The following is a 20640-nucleotide window of genomic DNA, read 5'->3' as shown; positions in this document are numbered from 1 at the left end:
CAGCGTTCTGGCAAGCCATCCATCGTTGAACGTCCAGTGCAGAAGCTGATCCTGCTCCTAGAGACTGTTTAATCACCCCCTTCACTCCACAACCTATCCTTTACAGTATGAAGAGTTTATGGACATTTTTTGACTCAAGCACTAAAGGTTAAAGGTCACATGGTTTAGAAATCATTCATGCTTTACATCTAATAAGGGGATGAAAAACCAGTAATGATTTGGTGGGAGTGTAAATGACCTTTAATATGAGCATAGTATTTCTATAAATGTGTTCTTATGTTTATTCATTAACATTCTTTAAAGCCAGGCTTTTATTTTTTATATATTAAGCAGACGGATATTTAGTGCTTTTATTTTGAAAGCGTCTCGCCGAGACCTCGTACACATCCGGTGCTTCGGAGTTTACCGGCAGAAGGAAAAGTCTGTCTGCAAGGCTAAAAGAGTGTCTTCAATGCTAAAAGCAAGCAAAGTGTGTCTAACCCACATGAAACGCCCTAGCACCTGGCTAATAAGGGGCACAAGGTTTGTTTTGTTACCATTTCATGCTATATTTATGTCCGGCTCGAGTTTGGTTGCCGTGGATATTTTCATGCATAAAACGTATTGTGGTTAGCGGTAGCTACTATTAGCATCGGCGAGCTGCCGTGTCGGTCTGTATTGAAGTGAGATGAAGCTATAAGCTAACTCGTAGGTTGTTTTGGTAATGCAACAGGACGTATTTTGTCTGTTTTATATAAGGTCTGCTAAGGTTAAAAACTGTTTATTGGGTTAAAAACGAACGGTTAAAAATGCTAATTTCATGTCAAATATTGTTTTATATTGCACTCTATGTGAGGTTGTCTTTCAGTTAAGGTGTGAATTTTCCCTCATGACTGTAACATCAATCGTAGCAGTTAAAACATATATTTAAATTCATGGAGTAAAACCTGTGAGTCTACAATAAGTTTATTAGATAAAAGGTCAACTTACATGATTGTGATAAAGGCAGTTAAAGGTAATTTCAAGTAAGAGTAAAGGTAACTGTATTTTGTTTTCTTCTTTTCATAGCTCTTAAGGTGTGTTTACATTGAATACGGTCCAAGGAATAAACCATTGTGAACCATCAGTTTGAGAGTCCGACCATCATTTAGCCGGGGATGCTACACCTCTACTCAGCTAACAAGCTAGCACGCTCGGCTAGATGCCAACCATGCTGAGGGACAGACACTCCTCAGAACTTTGAGTGGACCAATGCCAAACCATGGCGACATTACTGGACAGGTTGACCATATTTCTTATGGTCTGAGAAGTACTTTGTAAGACCTGGCCCACACCAACAGCACACATGAGGAGGAAGCGAGGTTGTGTTTGCCAATGGCTCCATCAAAGAGGCAATCGACCGCCACTGCCCTCCATAAAACTGACCAATGTGAGGTTATTTTGCAACAAGCTGGAGGACCTCTGCACAAACAGATGGCACTGCTATGAGTACAGAGTCTCGTCTGTCATTGTTTTTACTGAGACGTGGAGCCAGGTGAGCTGCTCAGGTAACGGTAGAAACAGTAGTCCCCTGTCCCTCATCAAACTCATCGGGCGCATGACGTCCGTCCGACTACCCATTTCTCCGACCATACATTTCTTTATTTTTGCGTCCATTAGTCCGACCTCCCATTTCTCCAACTTAAGTGGCCCTAACCCTTAACCTTACCCTAAACCTAACCTTAAGAATGGGTAGTCGGAGAAATGAGCCGTCGGACTGATGTATGCTCCCCAAACTCATCAACAAATACACAATCCAACAACTCCAAAACGCTCTTGTGGAGAAGTTGTGACCTGCACATTCACCACGCTATGAAATAATAATGTAACATTTCGAGAGTTGTTTTCGAGGCAATTGCGTAACTGGAACTACATTCCAGGTGTAACACTTGTGAATCGGCACAATGAGGAGAGGGGGTCTGCAGTGTTCACAGCATTTATTTTCTCCAGTCAAACCTGCGGGCGACAATTATGCACAAAATGTCGGCATCCGTCTTTTTGGCTCACGCCCTCAGCCATGGTAAACATTTCTGTGAGTTACACATTTTTCTTTAATACTTTAAAAGAAAATTACAAAAACAAACTATCTGTAAAACGTGAGGTGTGTTGAATGAATGAATAGCGCCATCCTGTGGCAAAACAAAAACACGCAGAATTTACTACGTTTAAAACTTTAGAAAATAAAATAAAACCACAAACCTGCGGGCGACAATTATGCACAAAATGTCGGCATCCGTCTTTTTGGCTCACGCCTAAACATACAGAGGAGCACTCGTTACACATACACACACACACACACACACACACACAGCACAACAGTCTCATGTAGCTTAAAACGAGGCAGCCGAGTGGCGCCGATATTCGTAACAAAATAGTATTTGGAATGCTATCTGAACTTAAAAACTCGTGAAAAACACAGCTAAACATATTTACATCCTTCATGCACACTTTTCCTCACACATTCACTGACTTAAGACCACATTTTCATGGAAAACAAACAAAAATGTCGGCGGGACTTTCCAAACCGAAACTCACCCTCAGCCATGGTAAACATTTCTGTGAGGGGAGGAAGGGAGGGGCTACACAAACCTGGAGGACTACAGGTGCCCAGGAGGGACAAAAAGAAAGCAAAACGTCCTCTTAGAGGCAAAAAGAAAAGAAAACTATTTAAATAAGATAAAATTCACAAACAAAATATAATAAATAATAAAGGTGCATTTCAACTCTGTTACACAGGCACGGCTGCTGAGCGCAGTGATTTCAAAAGCAAGTAGTTCTGAGTAATTGCTTTGTTTGTCGTAATGTTACATGATTATTTTATAGCATGGTGAATGAATTTGCCAAAATTTTGAACTATCCCTTTAACACCAGGTGTTATGAAATGCTTAATTGTAGATATGCTTAAACGTGAAGTGGCTTCTTACATGGACCCCCTACAATTTGCATATAGGCAAGGGCGGCGCCCTGAGGATGCTATTATACGTGTGGCAGGACGAAGGGCCTGGGCAGGGTTTGAACCCTATAGTCTCCCGGGTAAGAGTCATGCACACTGACCATTCGACCAATCTGTGGCCAAGTAGCCAGGTCGCAAGATCAATTAGAGGCATGGTGACAGGACGGCCAACTGTCACAGTTGACTGATCAAATAAGCACCTCGAGGATCCAAGGGCCCATGCAAGTTTTTTATTTGCAGTTTTTAGTTCGGCTTTTAACACACTCCAGCCTCACCTGCTTGTCCAGAAGCTAAATGGGATGTATGAGCCCATGACCCTGTTACTATAGAGCAGGTGGATTCATGTAGATACCACATCAAATTAAAATTGAATGAGCGTATTGAAGTCCTGTGTTCCAAGCTGGCTCAAAGATACATTTTCTCCGTAAACTTAAAGCAGAAGTAAGCGATCCGGTCGTTTTGGCTAATGCTAGGTTCCAGGCAGGCTTTTGAAACCGTAAGTTACAGCTTCAAGTCACAACTTACGACTTTGTAGCGTTCCAGGCAACCCGCAACTCGCGTTTCTCCGACCTGTTGCCTGTGAAAGTGCACTATAAGTGCACTATAACGGCCCCGTGAACTCGCACCAGATCGAACTGGTACGACTTCACAGGTCGGAAAAACACGAATTACGGGTTGCCCTGAACGCACCATAACGTCTTGTCAGCCGATGGAGTTAGCAGCCCCCGCCCTAGTCATGGATCTATTGGTCCTCGTCCCTACGTCACCACATTCAGGCGCATCCCTTGGCTGCACACACAGCCCTTCATGCCGTTCTCTCTCCTCATTGGATAAAACTTGTAGGATACAAGAAAAGTTTTCTCCTCGGCAGAGGAGTGTTTCGGTCCAAACACTCTATGTAAGTGATTGCTGTCGGAAGATATAACTATTTAAGACTTATATTAACACAAAAATATCGCTTACTTCTGCTTTAAAGGCAAATTTCAGTTTTTTCAATAATCTGGACCTCTATTTCTAGCATAAAATACGATAATTTACTCACCCAGATAACTTTGGTGTCATTATGAGTTATTCTGACGAAATTAGATCCAGCCGAGAGCTATATCCGTATGATGCTAGTCTACAGGGCAGCGGAATGCAGCCTCTAAAATGCCTAAATAACACATTATCTGCCATGAAACGCCAGTGCTATATTCCCCTCTGAGTCCAGACTTACCTTTTATCAACATCCGGGGTCTGTAGGTTGACCTACTAACCTCTAATGACTTGTAATGACAAAGTTATCTGGGTGAGTAAATAATCGTATTTATTCCCTGACATCATGCTATAATGCTGTGCATGGCAGTATTATTTGTCATGGCTTGACGGGTTGATACGTCACTGATACTGTTCAGCCAAAGTCACAAAAACTCCTCAGGTACTCTTCAGAGGAGCTGAAGGATAGAAGGTAAGTAGAGGTCAGAGGTCAAGGCTAGCTGAGTTGTGGGTCCAACATGGCTGGTCCTGCAGGGTGGTGAGAGGTGGGAAGAGCCAGCAGCTGTCACTCAGGTGTAGGTGTAACATTAACAACACATTAACACATTAACTCTTAATGAGCTGCCACACCCCCACTATCCCCAACCCTGCCTACATGATGTTACCCCGTCTGCCAGAGCACTAGTGTGTTCTCATATTCAAGCACAGCCATAAAGAACGACACTTATTTCTCATACAAACAGTCAATAAGAGGTTTACTATGATGACAGAGGTGTGTTGGAGATGATTTCTGGATTTATTTGAGCTTTTTCTGTTTGCATGTGCTTTGTTAAACTGCAATGTGTTGAGCTGGGCCACTGAAACTGTGCTCTAGATAACAGTATTTCATTTTAACTGAGCAGGGAAAGAGGCCGTTCTCAACGTGCATACAGCTTTGAGTTTGTGTGTACAGTCTATTGATTAGTGTCTAACAGTAATTAGCTGATTGATGAATGAACAAAAGGGGGCTTTACAGTGCAGCAATGCAGACACAATATGCACATAGACACAGACACACAGACACACACACACACACACACACACACACACACACACACACACACACACACACACACACACACACACACACACACACACACACACACACACACACACACACAGACACACACACACACAGACATGCACAGTAGTTACAGATTGACTGAAAGTCTGCTGTGTTTCACACTAATTGGTTCTGGGTAATATGTCATGTATAAGTGTGAGGATGCTGCTGACCTCTGGATGGACTGATCAGTGAGGGAGAACACCAGCAGCAGAGAGGGGACCAGGGGAGGCATGTTGTTGCAACAAGTTCATGTACATAAAAAGACACACACACAAACACACAGCAAATATAAATTATTCATAAAGATGTAAAGTTAGTTGTAGGCTGTGATTACAGGTGGAATTTGGTGTGCACTCGGTGAGCACAAAGTTGGTGGTCGGTGGATCATCTAAAGAGGAAAACAAACCTGAATCTGGATTATTATGGAGACAGACAGCAAAGGCCCCTTCGGCACCGGTGTTGTTGAAATTTGGCCTAATTATCGTGAATTTGACTGACTGACTGACTGACCATAGTTCCACTAATGGTCAGCTTAGTGCTGACCTGTAGTCTACTGAGCCATTCTGGCTTCCTAGCTGCTCAGGAACTGCAGTGAAGAAGAGGAGAGGAGCACTCCTGAACTTCACCTCTTTTACAGGAAATGATGATCATTATGTGTACAGTATCATTCTGACTACAGGAGACAGAGGCAGAACTAAACAGAAGACACACTGAGCCGATAGAGGGAGAGAGAAGCCATCGGTAACAAGACTTCAAATTAACCATCAAATCTACATATCAAACACAGAGAGTTACTGTAACTTTCTAATGAAAGTCTGTAACATTGTGGAGTTGAACTAAATGAAGACTATTGTGAGTCCCAGACGGAGGCTGTGGGCTGAGGCTCAGGCCTCAGTGGCTAACCTGGTGGAGCACTGACATTTGACATAGTCTATTGCCTAGTTCCAGTCTGACCTTTGCGTTGTGTCTCTCTGTTTCTCACTTTGACTGCAATAAAAGCAAAAGCCCAGAAAGAAATAACCCTTAAAAAAGGCAAATAGTCTGTGTCTCCTAATTTTCTCTGTGAACATTTTACAGTAGTCACTCTCCAAAAATAGAGTATTGCCTCTTGCTCCTCTGAGCTTTCTGAACAAATAGATGTTCAGAAAACTCAGAGGAGCAAGAGGATTGTCTGCATGAAAGGAGAAATGCTGGTGTGTGTGTGTGTGTGTGTGTGTGTGTGTGTGTGTGTGTGTGTGTGTGTGTGTGTGTGTGTGTGTGTGTGTGTGTGTAAATGTGTGTGCGTCTGCACTCAGTTTAATGGTTCATAGTCCTCATGGTATTCTCATTGATGATGAGTAACTATATCAAGGTGCTGCAGTCCCCTGCTCAACAATTAACCCAATGAGTGCTCTCTCTCTCTCTCTCTCTCTCTCTCTCTCTCTCACACACACACACACACACACACACACACACACACACACACACACACACACACACACACACACACACACATGAGGAGGACATGATATGAAACAGGCCAGAAACTGATGTGCTGATGAGACCACTTCTGGATAACTGATAGCACAGTTCAGCACTGACATGTTCGCTATCACAGCTTCGCCATGATGTTAATGTGAAGATCAATATAATGTGACAGTAACAGGAAATACAAAGTGCTTGAATCAGACGAGAGTCTAAAACACAGGAACATGAATCTGAGGAGTGGGAGTGGCGGCTGGTGTTCCAGCAGTGGATCAAATAACGGCGGTCGCGTGTTCTAAGCGTGTGTGGAATGTAAGTCGACCAACAGAGACAACCTTTGGCATTGTGGACACACACACACACACACTTACATGCACAGAGTACCTCTACACTGGCACAATGCCATGGACATATTCAGTTGTGTCCAAACATAAACACCTCACACATAATGTGCTGCTGGCACAGGGCCTGACTCCAGTATGATTTAACTAACAGCTATAATTAATAACCAGTCCAACTAGTCGCCACAGAAAACAGCAGACCAAATTACACACAAGCATCTGAACTGTTAAATCTGATATCGGCTCTGAGATTCCAACAGATCCACGCTGGATCCTGTGTCAGGCCACGCCCCCTTCAGTTAAACATGCAGGATTTGGTTAAGTCTGAGATGCAATTGGGACAAGGCCATTTCAAACCTTAAAAGTCAGTAGGCCTAATAAAATTTTTAAATGGATTGTAAATCTAACAGGGAGCCAACAGACGAGTCATGTGATCACAACAGTTTGTCCCAGTGATAAGACAGACAGCAGCATTTTGTACTACCTGAAGATGAAGGAAGGATAGAGCCTGATGAATATGAATTAAGTTTCCATGTACTTTCCGCAGAAAGTATATGGTAAGTGACTGTGAATTATACTGTGAGACCTGTGAAGTACATGGTAAATGACCAGTAATTATACTGTAAGTCGCGGAAAGTAAGTGAACGGGGGATGCACTCTACCCTCAATGCATTATGAACTCATAGGGAGCAACCTATTCATACTGTGTTTCAGTTAAACTCATTCAAGACTGAATCTTAATAAAATAGAAACCCCACATGTGTGTAGAGTATAAATGGTCAGGTCTGTGGCTGCCACAGAAAACTCCTCTGAACTGAACTTTTAATTGATCATCATATCACTGCAGCGTCTGGTTTCGCAGAGCTACACGTTAGTGTTGAGGTAATGATGGATGGTCCAGAGAGAGGAGAGTGTCTGGCCGAGCTGCATGCTCGCATTAATAAACGCTGAGGAGTCTGTTTTTCTTTAAAAGCCATTTCTACTTTATTAGTCTGAGCACAATAAAGAGCGACAGAGGGGAGCAGGTCAGGGTGACGACCATGTTCTACACCCTGGGGAGCTGATATAAATCATACCACTGTCTCTGTTAATGCAGTCTGATGAGTTTCAGTAACAGATCCAAGAGAAAAAAAATGGATGGAAGTTTTTTTTTGTATGAAACTGAGCAGAAGAGTTCAATCTACACAGACAAGAAGATTCAGTTAAGGCCGGGTGGTGCTGTATTTATTTATTGAACTTTTTTTTTGCTTCTATTAGTCACTTATGAACAAATTTCATTAAGAAATAATTCACAGAGGTTTTAGTCTCACCCTGCTAGAGTTTGTAAAGAATTTGCAAAGCTTACAGGTGACTGTTTGCAGCACTAGTTTCCTTGGAGATCATTTCTCATTATGCTCCTGGTAAAAATCTACAGGAGGAAAAACACTGTAAAGAAAGAAAATACTAATAACTTTTCCATGACATTGATTCAAGTGGTGACAGCATCCTCCATGTTTGACTCTCTGGCTTTCCGTCCACTCCCAGATCATGTCAGTGAAGATGGGTTTTTATTGGACAACACATGTGCAGGCCAGCGGTCACAAAACGTGGAATTTGTTGTGAAAATTTTGCACTGATATCGGCCCAACTCACGTGAGTCTGTTCACTAACTGTATGCTCAACAAGCCACACTTGCTTACTTACTGATTTTTCTTCTGTGCTCTCCATCATCATGGAAAATTAGGTTTCTGCTCCAGATGATTCCTCCAGAATTAAATAAAGGTTAAATGAAATGAACTCTACCATCTTCCCATTGATTCCCCCTCCCCCAATCACACACACACACAGTGAGTAGGAGCAGGAAATGTGAATGGAAATGATGGATGATACTCTGGGCCTTGACTAATTACAGTTTATTTTAACAGCGTAGGTGTTTTTCTGCAAGCCCCCTGTTTTCTTTTCTTTTCTTTTCTTTTATCCCATGGATAATTCATTTCTTTTCCCCCTTTGGCTTTTTAAATTTCATTTGAGACATGATGATGATGATGATGGAGTCTTCATCAGGAGAGTTATTCTGAAGTGTGTCAGTCAGTGAGAGGAGGACTGGATTAGAGTCAGATTGCGGCTCAGCTTCAGGACTGAAACCTGACCCAGCACAGAGGAAGTGGTTTGGTTTCAATGGTTTCTGTTCGAAGGAACTATAACAGGTTCATTCAAGCTTGTGGAGCCTCACATACACTGCACCATCTGACCTGCTGCAAACCTGCAACACCACACCGTCCTGCTGCTGCTGCTGCTCTCTGATTATCATTAGACAAAATGCTTAGTTATCATGGTAATGATTTTCTCTTGTCATAATTACTACAACACTCAATGTTGATGTAGCATTAGAGCTGCACAGATGACCCAAGGGATTTCAGGATGTTCTTATTCACTGTTTGTACCAACATAGCCACAATAAAAACCCAAGGAAGCTGAACTGAATAAAGATATTCAAAATATCATGCAGTGCACATTTCTCACTTCAAACGTTGCCAAACTGTGTGACTGTCTTCAAATATTTCAGTTTCCACTGAGAATAAAGGGAAATGCACCATTTTGAAAGAGGTTGTCACTGCAGGGTGCAGTCTGTCAAATTGGACAGAACCTATTGTGAACATTTCAGTGTTATAAGGCTGTAGACAGATACAGCTACTATAACATGGTTCATGCTTCATCTCTTGGAGTGGGAACTCAAGTCATCCTGATGACCCCCTACAGTCCAGGTGTCCATCAGCTGAACTCCTGACAGTGAAGCTGTGTGAGCTGTGTCTCTGCTCTCAGCCTCTGAGGTCAACCTGTCCGTCAGCTGATTACTGTAATCTCACTCAATGGAACCAAGCAATCGGCTTTAACACAAAGCGGCACTTTTCAGGAAATAGCAGAAGGATTACAGTAAAGAAGAAAAAACACTCAACGCCCCATCAACGCCCATAGAAACAGGTTGTAAATGATTGGAGGGGTCGGCACAGAGAGGTCTACACCTCGGTTTAATAACACAAAAGACTCTCACTGTGAGTTATTTTTAAAGTTCTTGTAGCTGTTGATTTAAATTTCTCTGTCCTTTCAGCCATTGATTCAAGTTTATTTCTATTGAAATAGGGACCTGCTACAGAGACAAATTTACACTATTTACACTGATTCTTCTAAAAAAAACAGCATCCAGTCTGATGTTTTCTTTCTTCTTTTCAGCTAGTTTTTAAGCTGCACTATACTTTCCAAGCACATTTTCATACATAGGCTACTTCCATCCTGATCATCATTTGAGTGTGATTGACCAGGACAATCCAACACAACAGAAGTGTTTCCAGACACGAAAAAGTGATGATCCTGGCTGAGACTTGTTGGTCCAAACCCAATTGCGATGTTTGGAAGGGATGATTACAGCTGGAAGCAGAAGGAAGCAGTAATGCAGCATAATGAATTAATGAATGCCAACAAGAAGGCTCAGTGTTGCACATTAATGAGTTTCTCACTTTCTCTCTGATCCTTTCACAGCAAATCCAGCTGAGCCCCACTCCCTTCAGTAATGATAGAAGTGCTGTAAATGTGCTGTTCATCTTTTTCTCCACAACAATAAAAGAGACTGATGGTCAGCGGACCAGGGGTAACTGATTACCCTGACCCGATCTAGGTAATGTGGAGACTGATGCTGAAGATAAACACCGAGATTGATCATGTGTTTATCTTTAAACAAATCAATAAATATTATTTATTACCACCACAGCCTGCAGCTGTTACCTTCAGACTGGGTTGACACAGTTTTAGTGATGAACCTGCAGAGAGTCATCAGCTGAGTCTGCAGCTCCACCCGACCATGCAGAGCTTCTGTCCTCCACCTGCTGAGCAGCTCACAGCGGACAGACTCAGTTTGAGCAGTGAAGCTCAAAAAAAGTGAAGTGAGTTGGTGGAGACTAAACACAAAGTTTAAAGAGAGGGAACATTATTGAACCTTATCCCCACACAAAACATGTTTTGTCACCTCAGACATTATGAAAAATTCTCTCAGGCCGTCCTAAGGTAAAGGTACTTTATTTGTCACATACAGCTAGTACAGTGAAATTCTTTCTCTGCATTTAAGCCATCCCCGAGGAGCAGTGGGCGAGATCTTCTTCTCCTGTGCGGTGAATATGTCCTTATCTGCTCTGCTCAGAGAGCTGTAACATCAGTTTTCCTCTCTGTGGGAGCACTTGGATTGTTTGGCTGAGTGAATGATGAGACAATTAAGTAGCATTTACATTAACTTGCTGGCAGCAAACCCAGTTTCCAGCCTCTCAACAGTTTTCTGTTGCTCCTCTGAGCTTGTCTTAGCATTTTCTACTGACTTACCTGTGAAGTATACCCATAAGGCCCCTCTGTCTTACAGGAGGGAGCTGGGCTGGCGACATATAAGTGAAGACGCAGAGCCAGCTCAAGCAGTGAATTTGAAGGAAACTCAACAACAACATCCTCCAGACTCTAAGCTCAGACAAACACCGTTGAGATCCAAGAAAGACTCACTCAGATTGATGAACTGATGAATCCTGTACATTTAAACAGTTTATTGTGCAGTAAAACTCAAGACTGTTATGTATTTTATATTTTTACTGAGCAAATATGTAACGGAGGTCCGCAGATATAGCCACAGTCATGAGGTACCAGTGAGGAGAAGTGACGATGTGTACCTACTGAAGTTGAACTCACGCACCCATAAAAGACGTGCTAACCCACTTACCAAGTGGCCATTGGCCTCTTGGCGAAACGGTTTGCATCGTCGCCTGCGGTGTAGGAAACCTGGGTTTGAAACTCGTTCAGGGCAGGTCACAGAACAACATCGGTCACATATATAAACACCTGATATATATTTTTGTTTTAACTATTTTTATTCCTGTAAATATTATTATTTCACTGCACATTTTTTCAGGTTATTTCATGAACATTGTCCTTGTTCAGGGATTAAAATCAAATTTCACTTGTGTGAAATCCAAGTTTCAGTAAATTACAGAAAATAAAGTTAAGTGTTCTTTGTCCTTATCTTAACCAAACATTAAAATGTGACGCACACACACACACACACACACACACACACACACACACACACACACACACACACACACACACACACACACACACACACACACACACACACACACACACACACACACACACGGGTTCAGTGGTGAACAGTGACACCTGCTGATGCACTTGTTGTCACCTATCACCAGACAGACCTCTAACAGGAAGTGTCACTTTTGAGAGTTTCAAAATAAAGCAATAAAAACACACACACACACACACACACACACACACACACACACACACACACACACACACACACACACACACACACACACACACACACACACACACACACACACACACACACACACACACACACACACACATTTTCTTTCCAGTTTGAAGCTTAAACATGAACACAACCTCAGCCACACAAGATGAAGTATGAACTGATAGAGCATCAGTGAACAGGTCTTACTGCAGACTGTGACTGTCACTTAGTGCTCTGCTGGAACTGAGCTTCACTTTGATAGACAGCAGTTTCATCCTGACAAACACGAAATGTATAAAAAAATAACTACAGTCAGTCCACAGGGAACTACCTGACTTCACTTTGTCATTTCCTACACTTCCCAGAATCCCTTCAATCCCAAACAGCACTTTGAGTAGGCTACAACACAATGTGAGACCATTGTGAGATGAGGGATGTAAGAAGGCTGATGAGGATAAAACTGACCTTTAGATACAAATCTTTATTCATTAAAAATACATTTAAAAAAAAAATATTTTTGAAAATTTTGAAGCGTAAAATGAATGGAGTGTGTATCAGCTTTTTGTTTGTGTCGTGAAATGCTTTCACATTCATCCTCAGTGTTTTTAGAAAGGCCATCTTTCACCTGCACTTTCACCACTGAATCGTGATGAGCAGATCAGTGACAGATGTCCGAGTATCTGACTGGACGTGGTAGATTTTTTATTCCTCAGTGGCAGGTGGCACTGGACACGTTGCCATGTAACATTTTTGCAACCTGAAAGCGATATTGTGTCAGGTTTCTTTCTTTCTGTGTTTTGACAGAGGTCCAGGCCCAGCAGTGTATTGTCATGTAGTAACTCATTAAAGTCCCTGGAAAGTGAAATTGGAGTTTTGTTTCAAAATATATTAAAAGTGTTCGAAATTTATTGATAAAAACATGCAAAAAGACTCATTTCTGTACAGTGCTTAATTTTAGGGTTTCACAGTTTCACTCTGCTTCAGTGGTCTTTGTTTTTAAGGGCAGGCTTACAGAGGGGGACGCCGTGACGCACCGTTCCTAGGCTACTTTCATAACTCCTCCCATGTGCACAGTAATATTATAAATACTTCAAGAATGCCAACAAGCGTCTGCTGCCACTACCCCTGGAGCTACCAGCGCCGCCGGAGCTACCAGTCCACTAGCTTGGTCTCTGTCTTAATAAAATGTAATGCAGACTTATCAGGTCATTGTAAAACATTTATTTATTAGTTGATGTAAATGTGGTGTTATTTGAACATAGTCTATACAGATCCCAGAGGCAGCGCTGCGCTTATGTGAAACATGAAGCTCCACTTTTAATTCAAACAAACTAATGAGACTGCTATAGTAGGACCAGCCGGCGCCCGGTGGCAAAACTCTAAAAGCCAAAACAGCCACAGTCCAGGTGAACCTCTGCAGCGTCCGTCCCACAGCTGACCGACACAGCAACGGCTACACAGGCAACAAAACTGAGCTCTCCATTCCGACACACCTCCACTTCGACACCCCGCTGTTCCGGTTTGAGCTCACAGGGCGCGAGGCTGCAGCCGCCGCTCGTGCTGACAGCTGACTGAGGGAGATGCTTTGGTTGGGCTTAGGCAATGAAGAAATGAGTTGGTTACGTTTAGTAAAAAGACCAGGTAGAACATTATATGTCATTAATATGAAGTATTTGCTTGTTTTGCAGTTAATTATGCACATGATCCGTTTCGACCCCAAAAAGGAAAAAAGGATCAATGCGCACTGCGCACTGGGGGTTTCGCCTTTTCGGAATAGCGGGGTCTTTAGAAAAAAATAGAAAACCCCGCTATTACGATGAATGGGAGTCTATTGTCGGAAAGGCGGGGCTTCGGAAAGGCCGGGTGTAGGCCGGCTGGTAGGTCATTTGATTTACAGTTGAAACTTGACGAAGCTCAGCAAGTGGGCGGGGCTTCTGTGCCTGCAGCAGAAATCCAGAGCTGCGAGAACTGCCTCATTTAGTCATGATTTTATAACCTAATTTCACCTACTAAACGAATTTTTCTAGCATCCAAAATTGGCAGGATGGTTAATAGGACATATGTCTGGGATGTGATTAACTCAGAAAACGAATCCAGTGTCACTTTTCAGGGACTTTAAAGTCAGGTGACCTACTGTGAGCCCTGTAAAACACAAGAGCATCGTTCATTATTAGAAGTATAAGCTGCACAGACTGATCTGAGAACAGTTTATTAAATCATCTGATCTACCTTCCACGTGATGCCCAGTTAGTCCAGAAGAAGTCTGTTGGCAACCATGAGGACAAAGAGGATGATCATTTAGTGAACAGTGAAGAGAATGTTAATGAAGATCTTTTGGTTTAATATCTTCAGTTTAGTCTCTAAAATACTTAGTTGGAGCCTAAACCACCCATCATTATTTTGGGAATATCAGACGATATTACTGTAAAAGGTAACTACCAACAATGTTTCCTCTGCTATAGTCTCATCATCGCAAAGAAGCTACTTCTCATGCATTGGAAAAAGAAAGAAGCACCAACCACAAAGATGTGGCTTAATGATCTTACTAACACTCTCCACTTAGAGAGAATAAAATATACTCTTATGGATAAACTCCCACACTTTGAAAAAAATTGGTCACCTCTCATTCACTATCTCACACCTGGTAGTGGAAATTACTGTAATGTTTCCCCCTTACTATATTATAAAATAGTATACAGAAGGGTAAGGCTGGGTAGGGTGGGAGGGAGGGATCTATTTAGGTTTTGGTTTTGTTCTGTACTCTGTATACATGTTTATCTGTTCTTCATTTCAACACATTTCTATATACATTACTCTTGGATGTGTATGATGTAGCCTAGATAATGTAACAATGTTACAATGTGCTCTAATAAAAATATTTGAAAGATGAAGCCTTGGATAGGTTTCACTTTTATGTTTTATTTCAGTCAACTTTGGTGTCATTTTTAAACAGAGGCTTCAGACAAAGGTATCATTTAAGCCTCAACCTGTCATACATGCAACCTCTTCACGTCACCCACTTCCTCCACTTCCTCTTCTTGTCAGTCCACTGGTTTGTTGTCTCTGCCAAATGAGAAATTAAGGAAGAAAGGAAGGAAGGAATTTGAAAGAAAAAATAATAGATCATACAATTTCATTTTACTTTTTGGTTTAGAATTCAACTAAATTAGGTGAATTGTCTTTTTTTAAGTTTAAGTAACAGAAGAAGACAACAAACCATTGTGATTCACTGTGATTCATCCAATAACAGATTTACATCTTTTTCCATTTTAATAAGTCAAATGTGTCACCGACTTCGTGGTTGATACCCACACTACTTTTGCAGAAATGTTAGTGAATGTGACTGTGGCAGAAACAGAGCAGATGATAAACACACCAAATTGTCTCATACACCACACTTCCAGCTTCAAAAGTCAGATATAAAACAAGTTCATTTTATATGTCATGAATTTACATATTTTCCAGGGCACCGATTGTTAATGTGTTAGTGTTACAGACAAAAAGTATATAAAAAGTTTTATAATGTTCATTTAGCATTTGACCGACTGTAGGCTCTTTGTTTTGTTGTTCCTGTCCCTGCTGCCCTGAGCTCTGCGTTTCTGTGTGGGGACTAACAAAGTCCCCAACATTAACACTGAACATATTAAACAGTCACATCCAGTCCAGAGGAACTGACTGAACCCATTGTGACATTCCTCCTCCTTTGAGGATGAATCCTGAAGGTTTTGGTTGGGCCTTTCCTCAACACAGCATCAGCTTCATTTACAGTTTGTATAAAAGTCTGGAATCAGATGCTACTGCTCGTGTTTTCCACCATTATCCTCTGCGCAGGTTGGGAGGTCGGAGTCAGGGCCTGGGTCTGAAGCTGGGACAGATATAGGGATGTGGCTAGGAGTTGATTGTGTGCCATGAGTGGTGTCTGGAACTGGTGTGTGATCTGTTTCTGGAACAGGGTCCGAACGAATCTCAGTCCTCTCATGTGTCAGCTGCTGCATCTCCGTCTCCACTGGCTGCTCCACCACTCTGTCTTCCACCTGGCCAACAAACACAGCACACGCTGAGAAGTTGCTGCTGTGCTGTAGCCCCTCCTCCCTGCGGATACCCCCCCTTTTCACCCTGCCCTTCCCTCTAAGTGGGGCCTGTCTGTCTCTGTGGCTATGATTGGCTGAAGCCCGTCGGTTTCTGTGGGTCTGATTATTTTTGTCCCACTGGTTCTGGTTCTGTTGAACTCTCTGCTGTGCCAGAGCAGCCAGGTCTGAGTGAGAAGACGTGCTATCGATTAACCTCCTGCCCAAAGCCAGAGGCCGGACAGGCAGCGCCAGCCTCAGCCGCAGCCAGAATCGTGAGCGCCGTGGTTCAGATCGACTCCCTCGCCACTTGACCGTGCTGACAGCCGCCAGGTGGATCTGGCCCACCTCCACACAGGGCAGCTTACTGACTGAGTGGTAAGCAACAGCCACAATGGAGGCCTGGTGGCTGTGTTGAAGGTACAGAGCCAGACGACACTCCAGGAGGCTGAAGCTTTTTTCTTTCAGGAAGTCAGGGCTGAGGACAAAAAGGAGGCGGCGGCTCCGCTGCATCGACTGAAGGATGGCCTGTGATAGGTCTGCCAAGGGACAGACAGAAAAAGGAAACAACAACTGATAAAATATCAATGAATACGATATCAGATAATTCATTTCAAATTCTGATGCTTCCAAAAAGCAGGCCATGTTATCCAGACTGAGCTTTAGACTGATTGCCCTGAAACATGGTTCAGAAACTGCAGCTCCTCTTTATATAGTGGCTGTTAACTGTAGCTACATACAATTTGCAAAACCAACAACCAAGTCCTCGACCTTTTCTTTTCTTTTCCTTTTTTATAAACAAAACAAAACAACTTGAAGACTCTCAGAATAAACTCCCTACATGAAACTCAATAATAACTTATAATAACTTAGAAGAGACTACGAACCTAACTTGGGCTATAGCTAAATGAATCGTTAATGAAATGAAAAACAATGAAATGAATGACAATGATGGCATGATATTAGAAAAACTAATTTATTACAAAAAACAACAAAAACTGCTACAACACATTAGAGTGTGACAAAGTGCAGAATGCATTCTCTCATTACAATACTGTTTCTAAGTGTTTAAGATGAATAGCATGTTGCATAGCTTAAAATTCTATATAATATATTATATCATATAATACACAGTTATCTATCATTTATATTTGATTTATGCATTTATTATAATATATTGATAACAGTGAAAGCTGTGCCCCCACCCCTGCACACAAAAAAAAAGAAAAAGAAAAAAGAAATATAAAGAAAAGTAATGTTCAGGCAGGTTTTATATTTCCTGTGACAAAACTTAAATTTGAAAGTCGCAGTGCATGAAATTCTCCTCCGTGGATCTTTGTCTTCCCTATAACAGTATGAAGCTGTTGTGTTTTATTTGACCAAAGTGCTGGAGAAGTCCTCCAAATATAAATATAATCAAATGGCAGCAATATAAATGACAGTAAAATAAACAACATAAATGATCAACACAAATCAACAATAACATTCAAAACAATCACATATCATCACTAAAATAAAAGTAAAATACAAATAAAAGCTATACTAAAAACAAGTTTAAAAACAAGGGGTCTGTCTCAACTTGAGCTGAAAGCCATCGGGAAGAGGTAGGTCTTTAAAACTGATAAAATGATATTGCTGCAGGGTTTGGATTTCCCTTATGTGGAAATTAAATTGAATCCTAAACTGGACAGGGAGCAAGTGTAAAGAGGCCAGTACAGGGGAGAGCCAGTCACAACGTTTCTTTCCTATCAGCAATATGGCTGCTGCATTCTGGACAGGGTTAGGGTTAGATTCAGTGCTGCTGGTCCAGCCCAACAAAAGAGAGTCACAGCAGTCCAATCGACAAGTAATAAAAGCATTAATTTCCCTCTTGAAATCAGATAGAGGCAATTTAAAGGCAGAGTCGAACACGACTCTGAGACTCCTTGCAGCAGGGTGACAGTAGGATGCTAATGTCATAGCCATCTAAAAGGTTAGATTGCCTAAATGAATTAATTTCTGTTTTGGATTTGTTTAGGTTCAGGAAATTTAAAGCCATCCATGTGTGAACGTCATTAAGACTGTTCAGCAGGCCTTGGATGGAGGCAGGTAAGGAGATCATCTGCAAAGCAGTAAAATATTAAATATTTTAGACCCCAAGAAAAGCATATAAGTCGAGAGGAGAATGGGACCGATGATGGAGCCTTGAGGCATCCCACAGTTAAGAGAACATGGCAGTTAAGTCCAAGAGAACCAGAACACCAGAGGTACCAGAATCAACTGTTAAAAATAACTCCTAACGCTCAATTTTACACAATAATTGTGACTTTTAAGGGTAAAAAGATGCAGTCCCTGTAATGACCTCTAGGTGGAGCTTTGGTAGAGGTCTGACTTTATTCAATAGTTACAACCCTCCAAAAGTTCTTTCTGAAGATGCAATAACTACAGTTTTTTTTCTCAAAAGACACAAGAATCTCTACATTTTTCTACTGCATTGAGACATTATATAAAAGGCAACACGTTTTATGTGAACAGGAGTTGTGAGTTTAAGTATTAAACTGCCAATGACTCCAACACTTTGGTTTAGGGTGAAATATCTTGATCACATTTGTAATCCCCTGAGAATAAATTCTTCTGACCTAAGTCATCCGTTGACATTTCCTCTCCTATACAACAGCTACAATGTAATCAAACACCTCTGGTTATCCAAAGGCACAACTTAAAGCTTCTCAGACTGAAACTGCTAACATCCTAATGGTAGGATTTTAGCAATCCTAAAATGCTAAGTCATGATAAAGTAAGAGAGATGCTAAATGTGTGTATTATTGCTACAAGCTCAGCGTATTTCACTTCTTCAAATGTGTCTTGTTGTAAGAGGAAGTATTTGTTTAACTTGATTGATAGTGTCTCGAACTATCAGCTGCTGTATTGGGTTGCTTTGCTTTCCAAGGTAAGCCCAAACTCCAAACATAAAAAAACAAAACAAAACAAAAACATTCAGTGCAAATTTAGCCAGTTCATGCAAACACTGCAGCTAGACTTCTGAAAAACAACACAAAACTCTGACAGTCAAAATAAAATAAAATGTTCAATGAACAGTAGATGATTTATGGGAATGATTCTGCACTTATACTGTAGGTTAGCTGTAGTAGTAGTATTTCTTTATGAGCTCCTAGAGTTGTTGGTCCCTTTGTCACTTGATTGAGTGTTTTCTTACAACTTATTTTGCCTCATCATATTTAGTGGAGAATGTGAATCTGCTGTTGGACGAGATGGTTCTAGAGACATTGACCACTTACACTGTAGGCTACTTTAATAATGATCCATTTCCTCTAGTGCCACCCTCAGACCAAACTTGGGACCTAACCTCATTACCTTCACTATGTGTGAAGCCTATGGAGATGAACTTGTACTTTAGGATGGGAGTAGGCTACTTCAGTCATCAGATTGTTTTAGTTATAGTGAATATCTCAGATAATTCTAGTGATTACCTGACCTTTCTTAGCACCATCATGATTTGACATTTTTGCTTTGCAGGTTGAACTGCAAATGTGATTTTTGCAGAAACATGGAGGATCATTTGGTCAAAAAGTAAACAACCAAATGCCTAAAAATCAAATGACATCCCCATCAGCTTCAACTGTACCAATGTTACCAGTAAGTGAAGTAAATCAGAAACATTAGTAAACTATAGCAGTAGATTACCTTAAACATGATACCTGCTTCACATCAACATGCTGTAATTGCTACTGGGATCATTTTAGCATGCTGAAGCAGGGAAGCTCTCTGTAGATCACTGACACACATCATATCCTTTAAAATATCTGTACACGTCCATTCAGACAGCAAACACGTTGGCCACGTGTAGCTGCTGACCTCCATCATGGCTACGTTACACTGTTGAAGACTTTCTGTGGGTCTTTGACAGTGGTGGTGATGAGTCCTGTCTGGGAGTTTGTGCTGTTCTGACTGTGCAGCCTCATGAGAGCCACCTCCTTACTGTCCACCCCCTCCTCCCTGCTGCCAACCCTCCTCACAGGTAACTCCACCCTCAGCCTCTTCCAGAAGCGGGACGTCAGCTCTTTGGACTTGTCCCCCTGCCACCGGACTAGTGCCAGGGCCACCCGGGCTCTCCGCAGCTCCCTGACCCACACCTGCCTCTGGACCGGCTTGTACTGGACCAGGATCACCCGCAGGTGCCCGTCCAGCGCCATGCCATCGATGCCAGCCTTCAGCTCCAGCAGCGCCTGAGAGCCCTTAGAGGCATAGCCTGGGCTAACGACCACCAGGAGCCGCCGGCTGCGAGCCACAAAACTCAGTGTCTCATCTGTGATGGCTGCAGGGAGAGAGGATGGTTAATGGATGGATGGATGGATGGATGGATGGATGGATGGATGGATGGATGGATGGATGGATGGATGGATGGATGGATGGATGGATGGATGGATGGA

At 42.0% G+C, this 20640-nt stretch overlaps 1 protein-coding gene across 2 annotated transcripts in view; it reads right to left on the bottom strand.

The window, feature by feature from the left end:
- Positions 1–17294: 17294 nt before the first annotated feature.
- Positions 17295–20640, bottom strand: part of LOC310996480 (interleukin-1 receptor accessory protein-like) — a 28533-nt gene continuing 25187 nt past the window's right edge. For both annotated transcript variants that reach the window (XM_083985889.1, XM_083985890.1), the window contains one exon: positions 17295–20525. In XM_083985889.1, the coding sequence (XP_083842015.1) occupies positions 20077–20525 (449 nt within the window). In that variant the 3' untranslated portion in view covers positions 17295–20076. The remainder of the gene's footprint in view (positions 20526–20640) is intronic.

Source organism: Trachurus trachurus, assembly GCF_905171665.1.
Source record: "Trachurus trachurus genome assembly, chromosome: 13".
NCBI classification, from domain to species: domain Eukaryota; kingdom Metazoa; phylum Chordata; class Actinopteri; order Carangiformes; family Carangidae; genus Trachurus; species Trachurus trachurus.
Note: the sequence above shows the minus strand (reverse complement) of the source record. Positions and strands in the feature narration are given on the sequence as shown.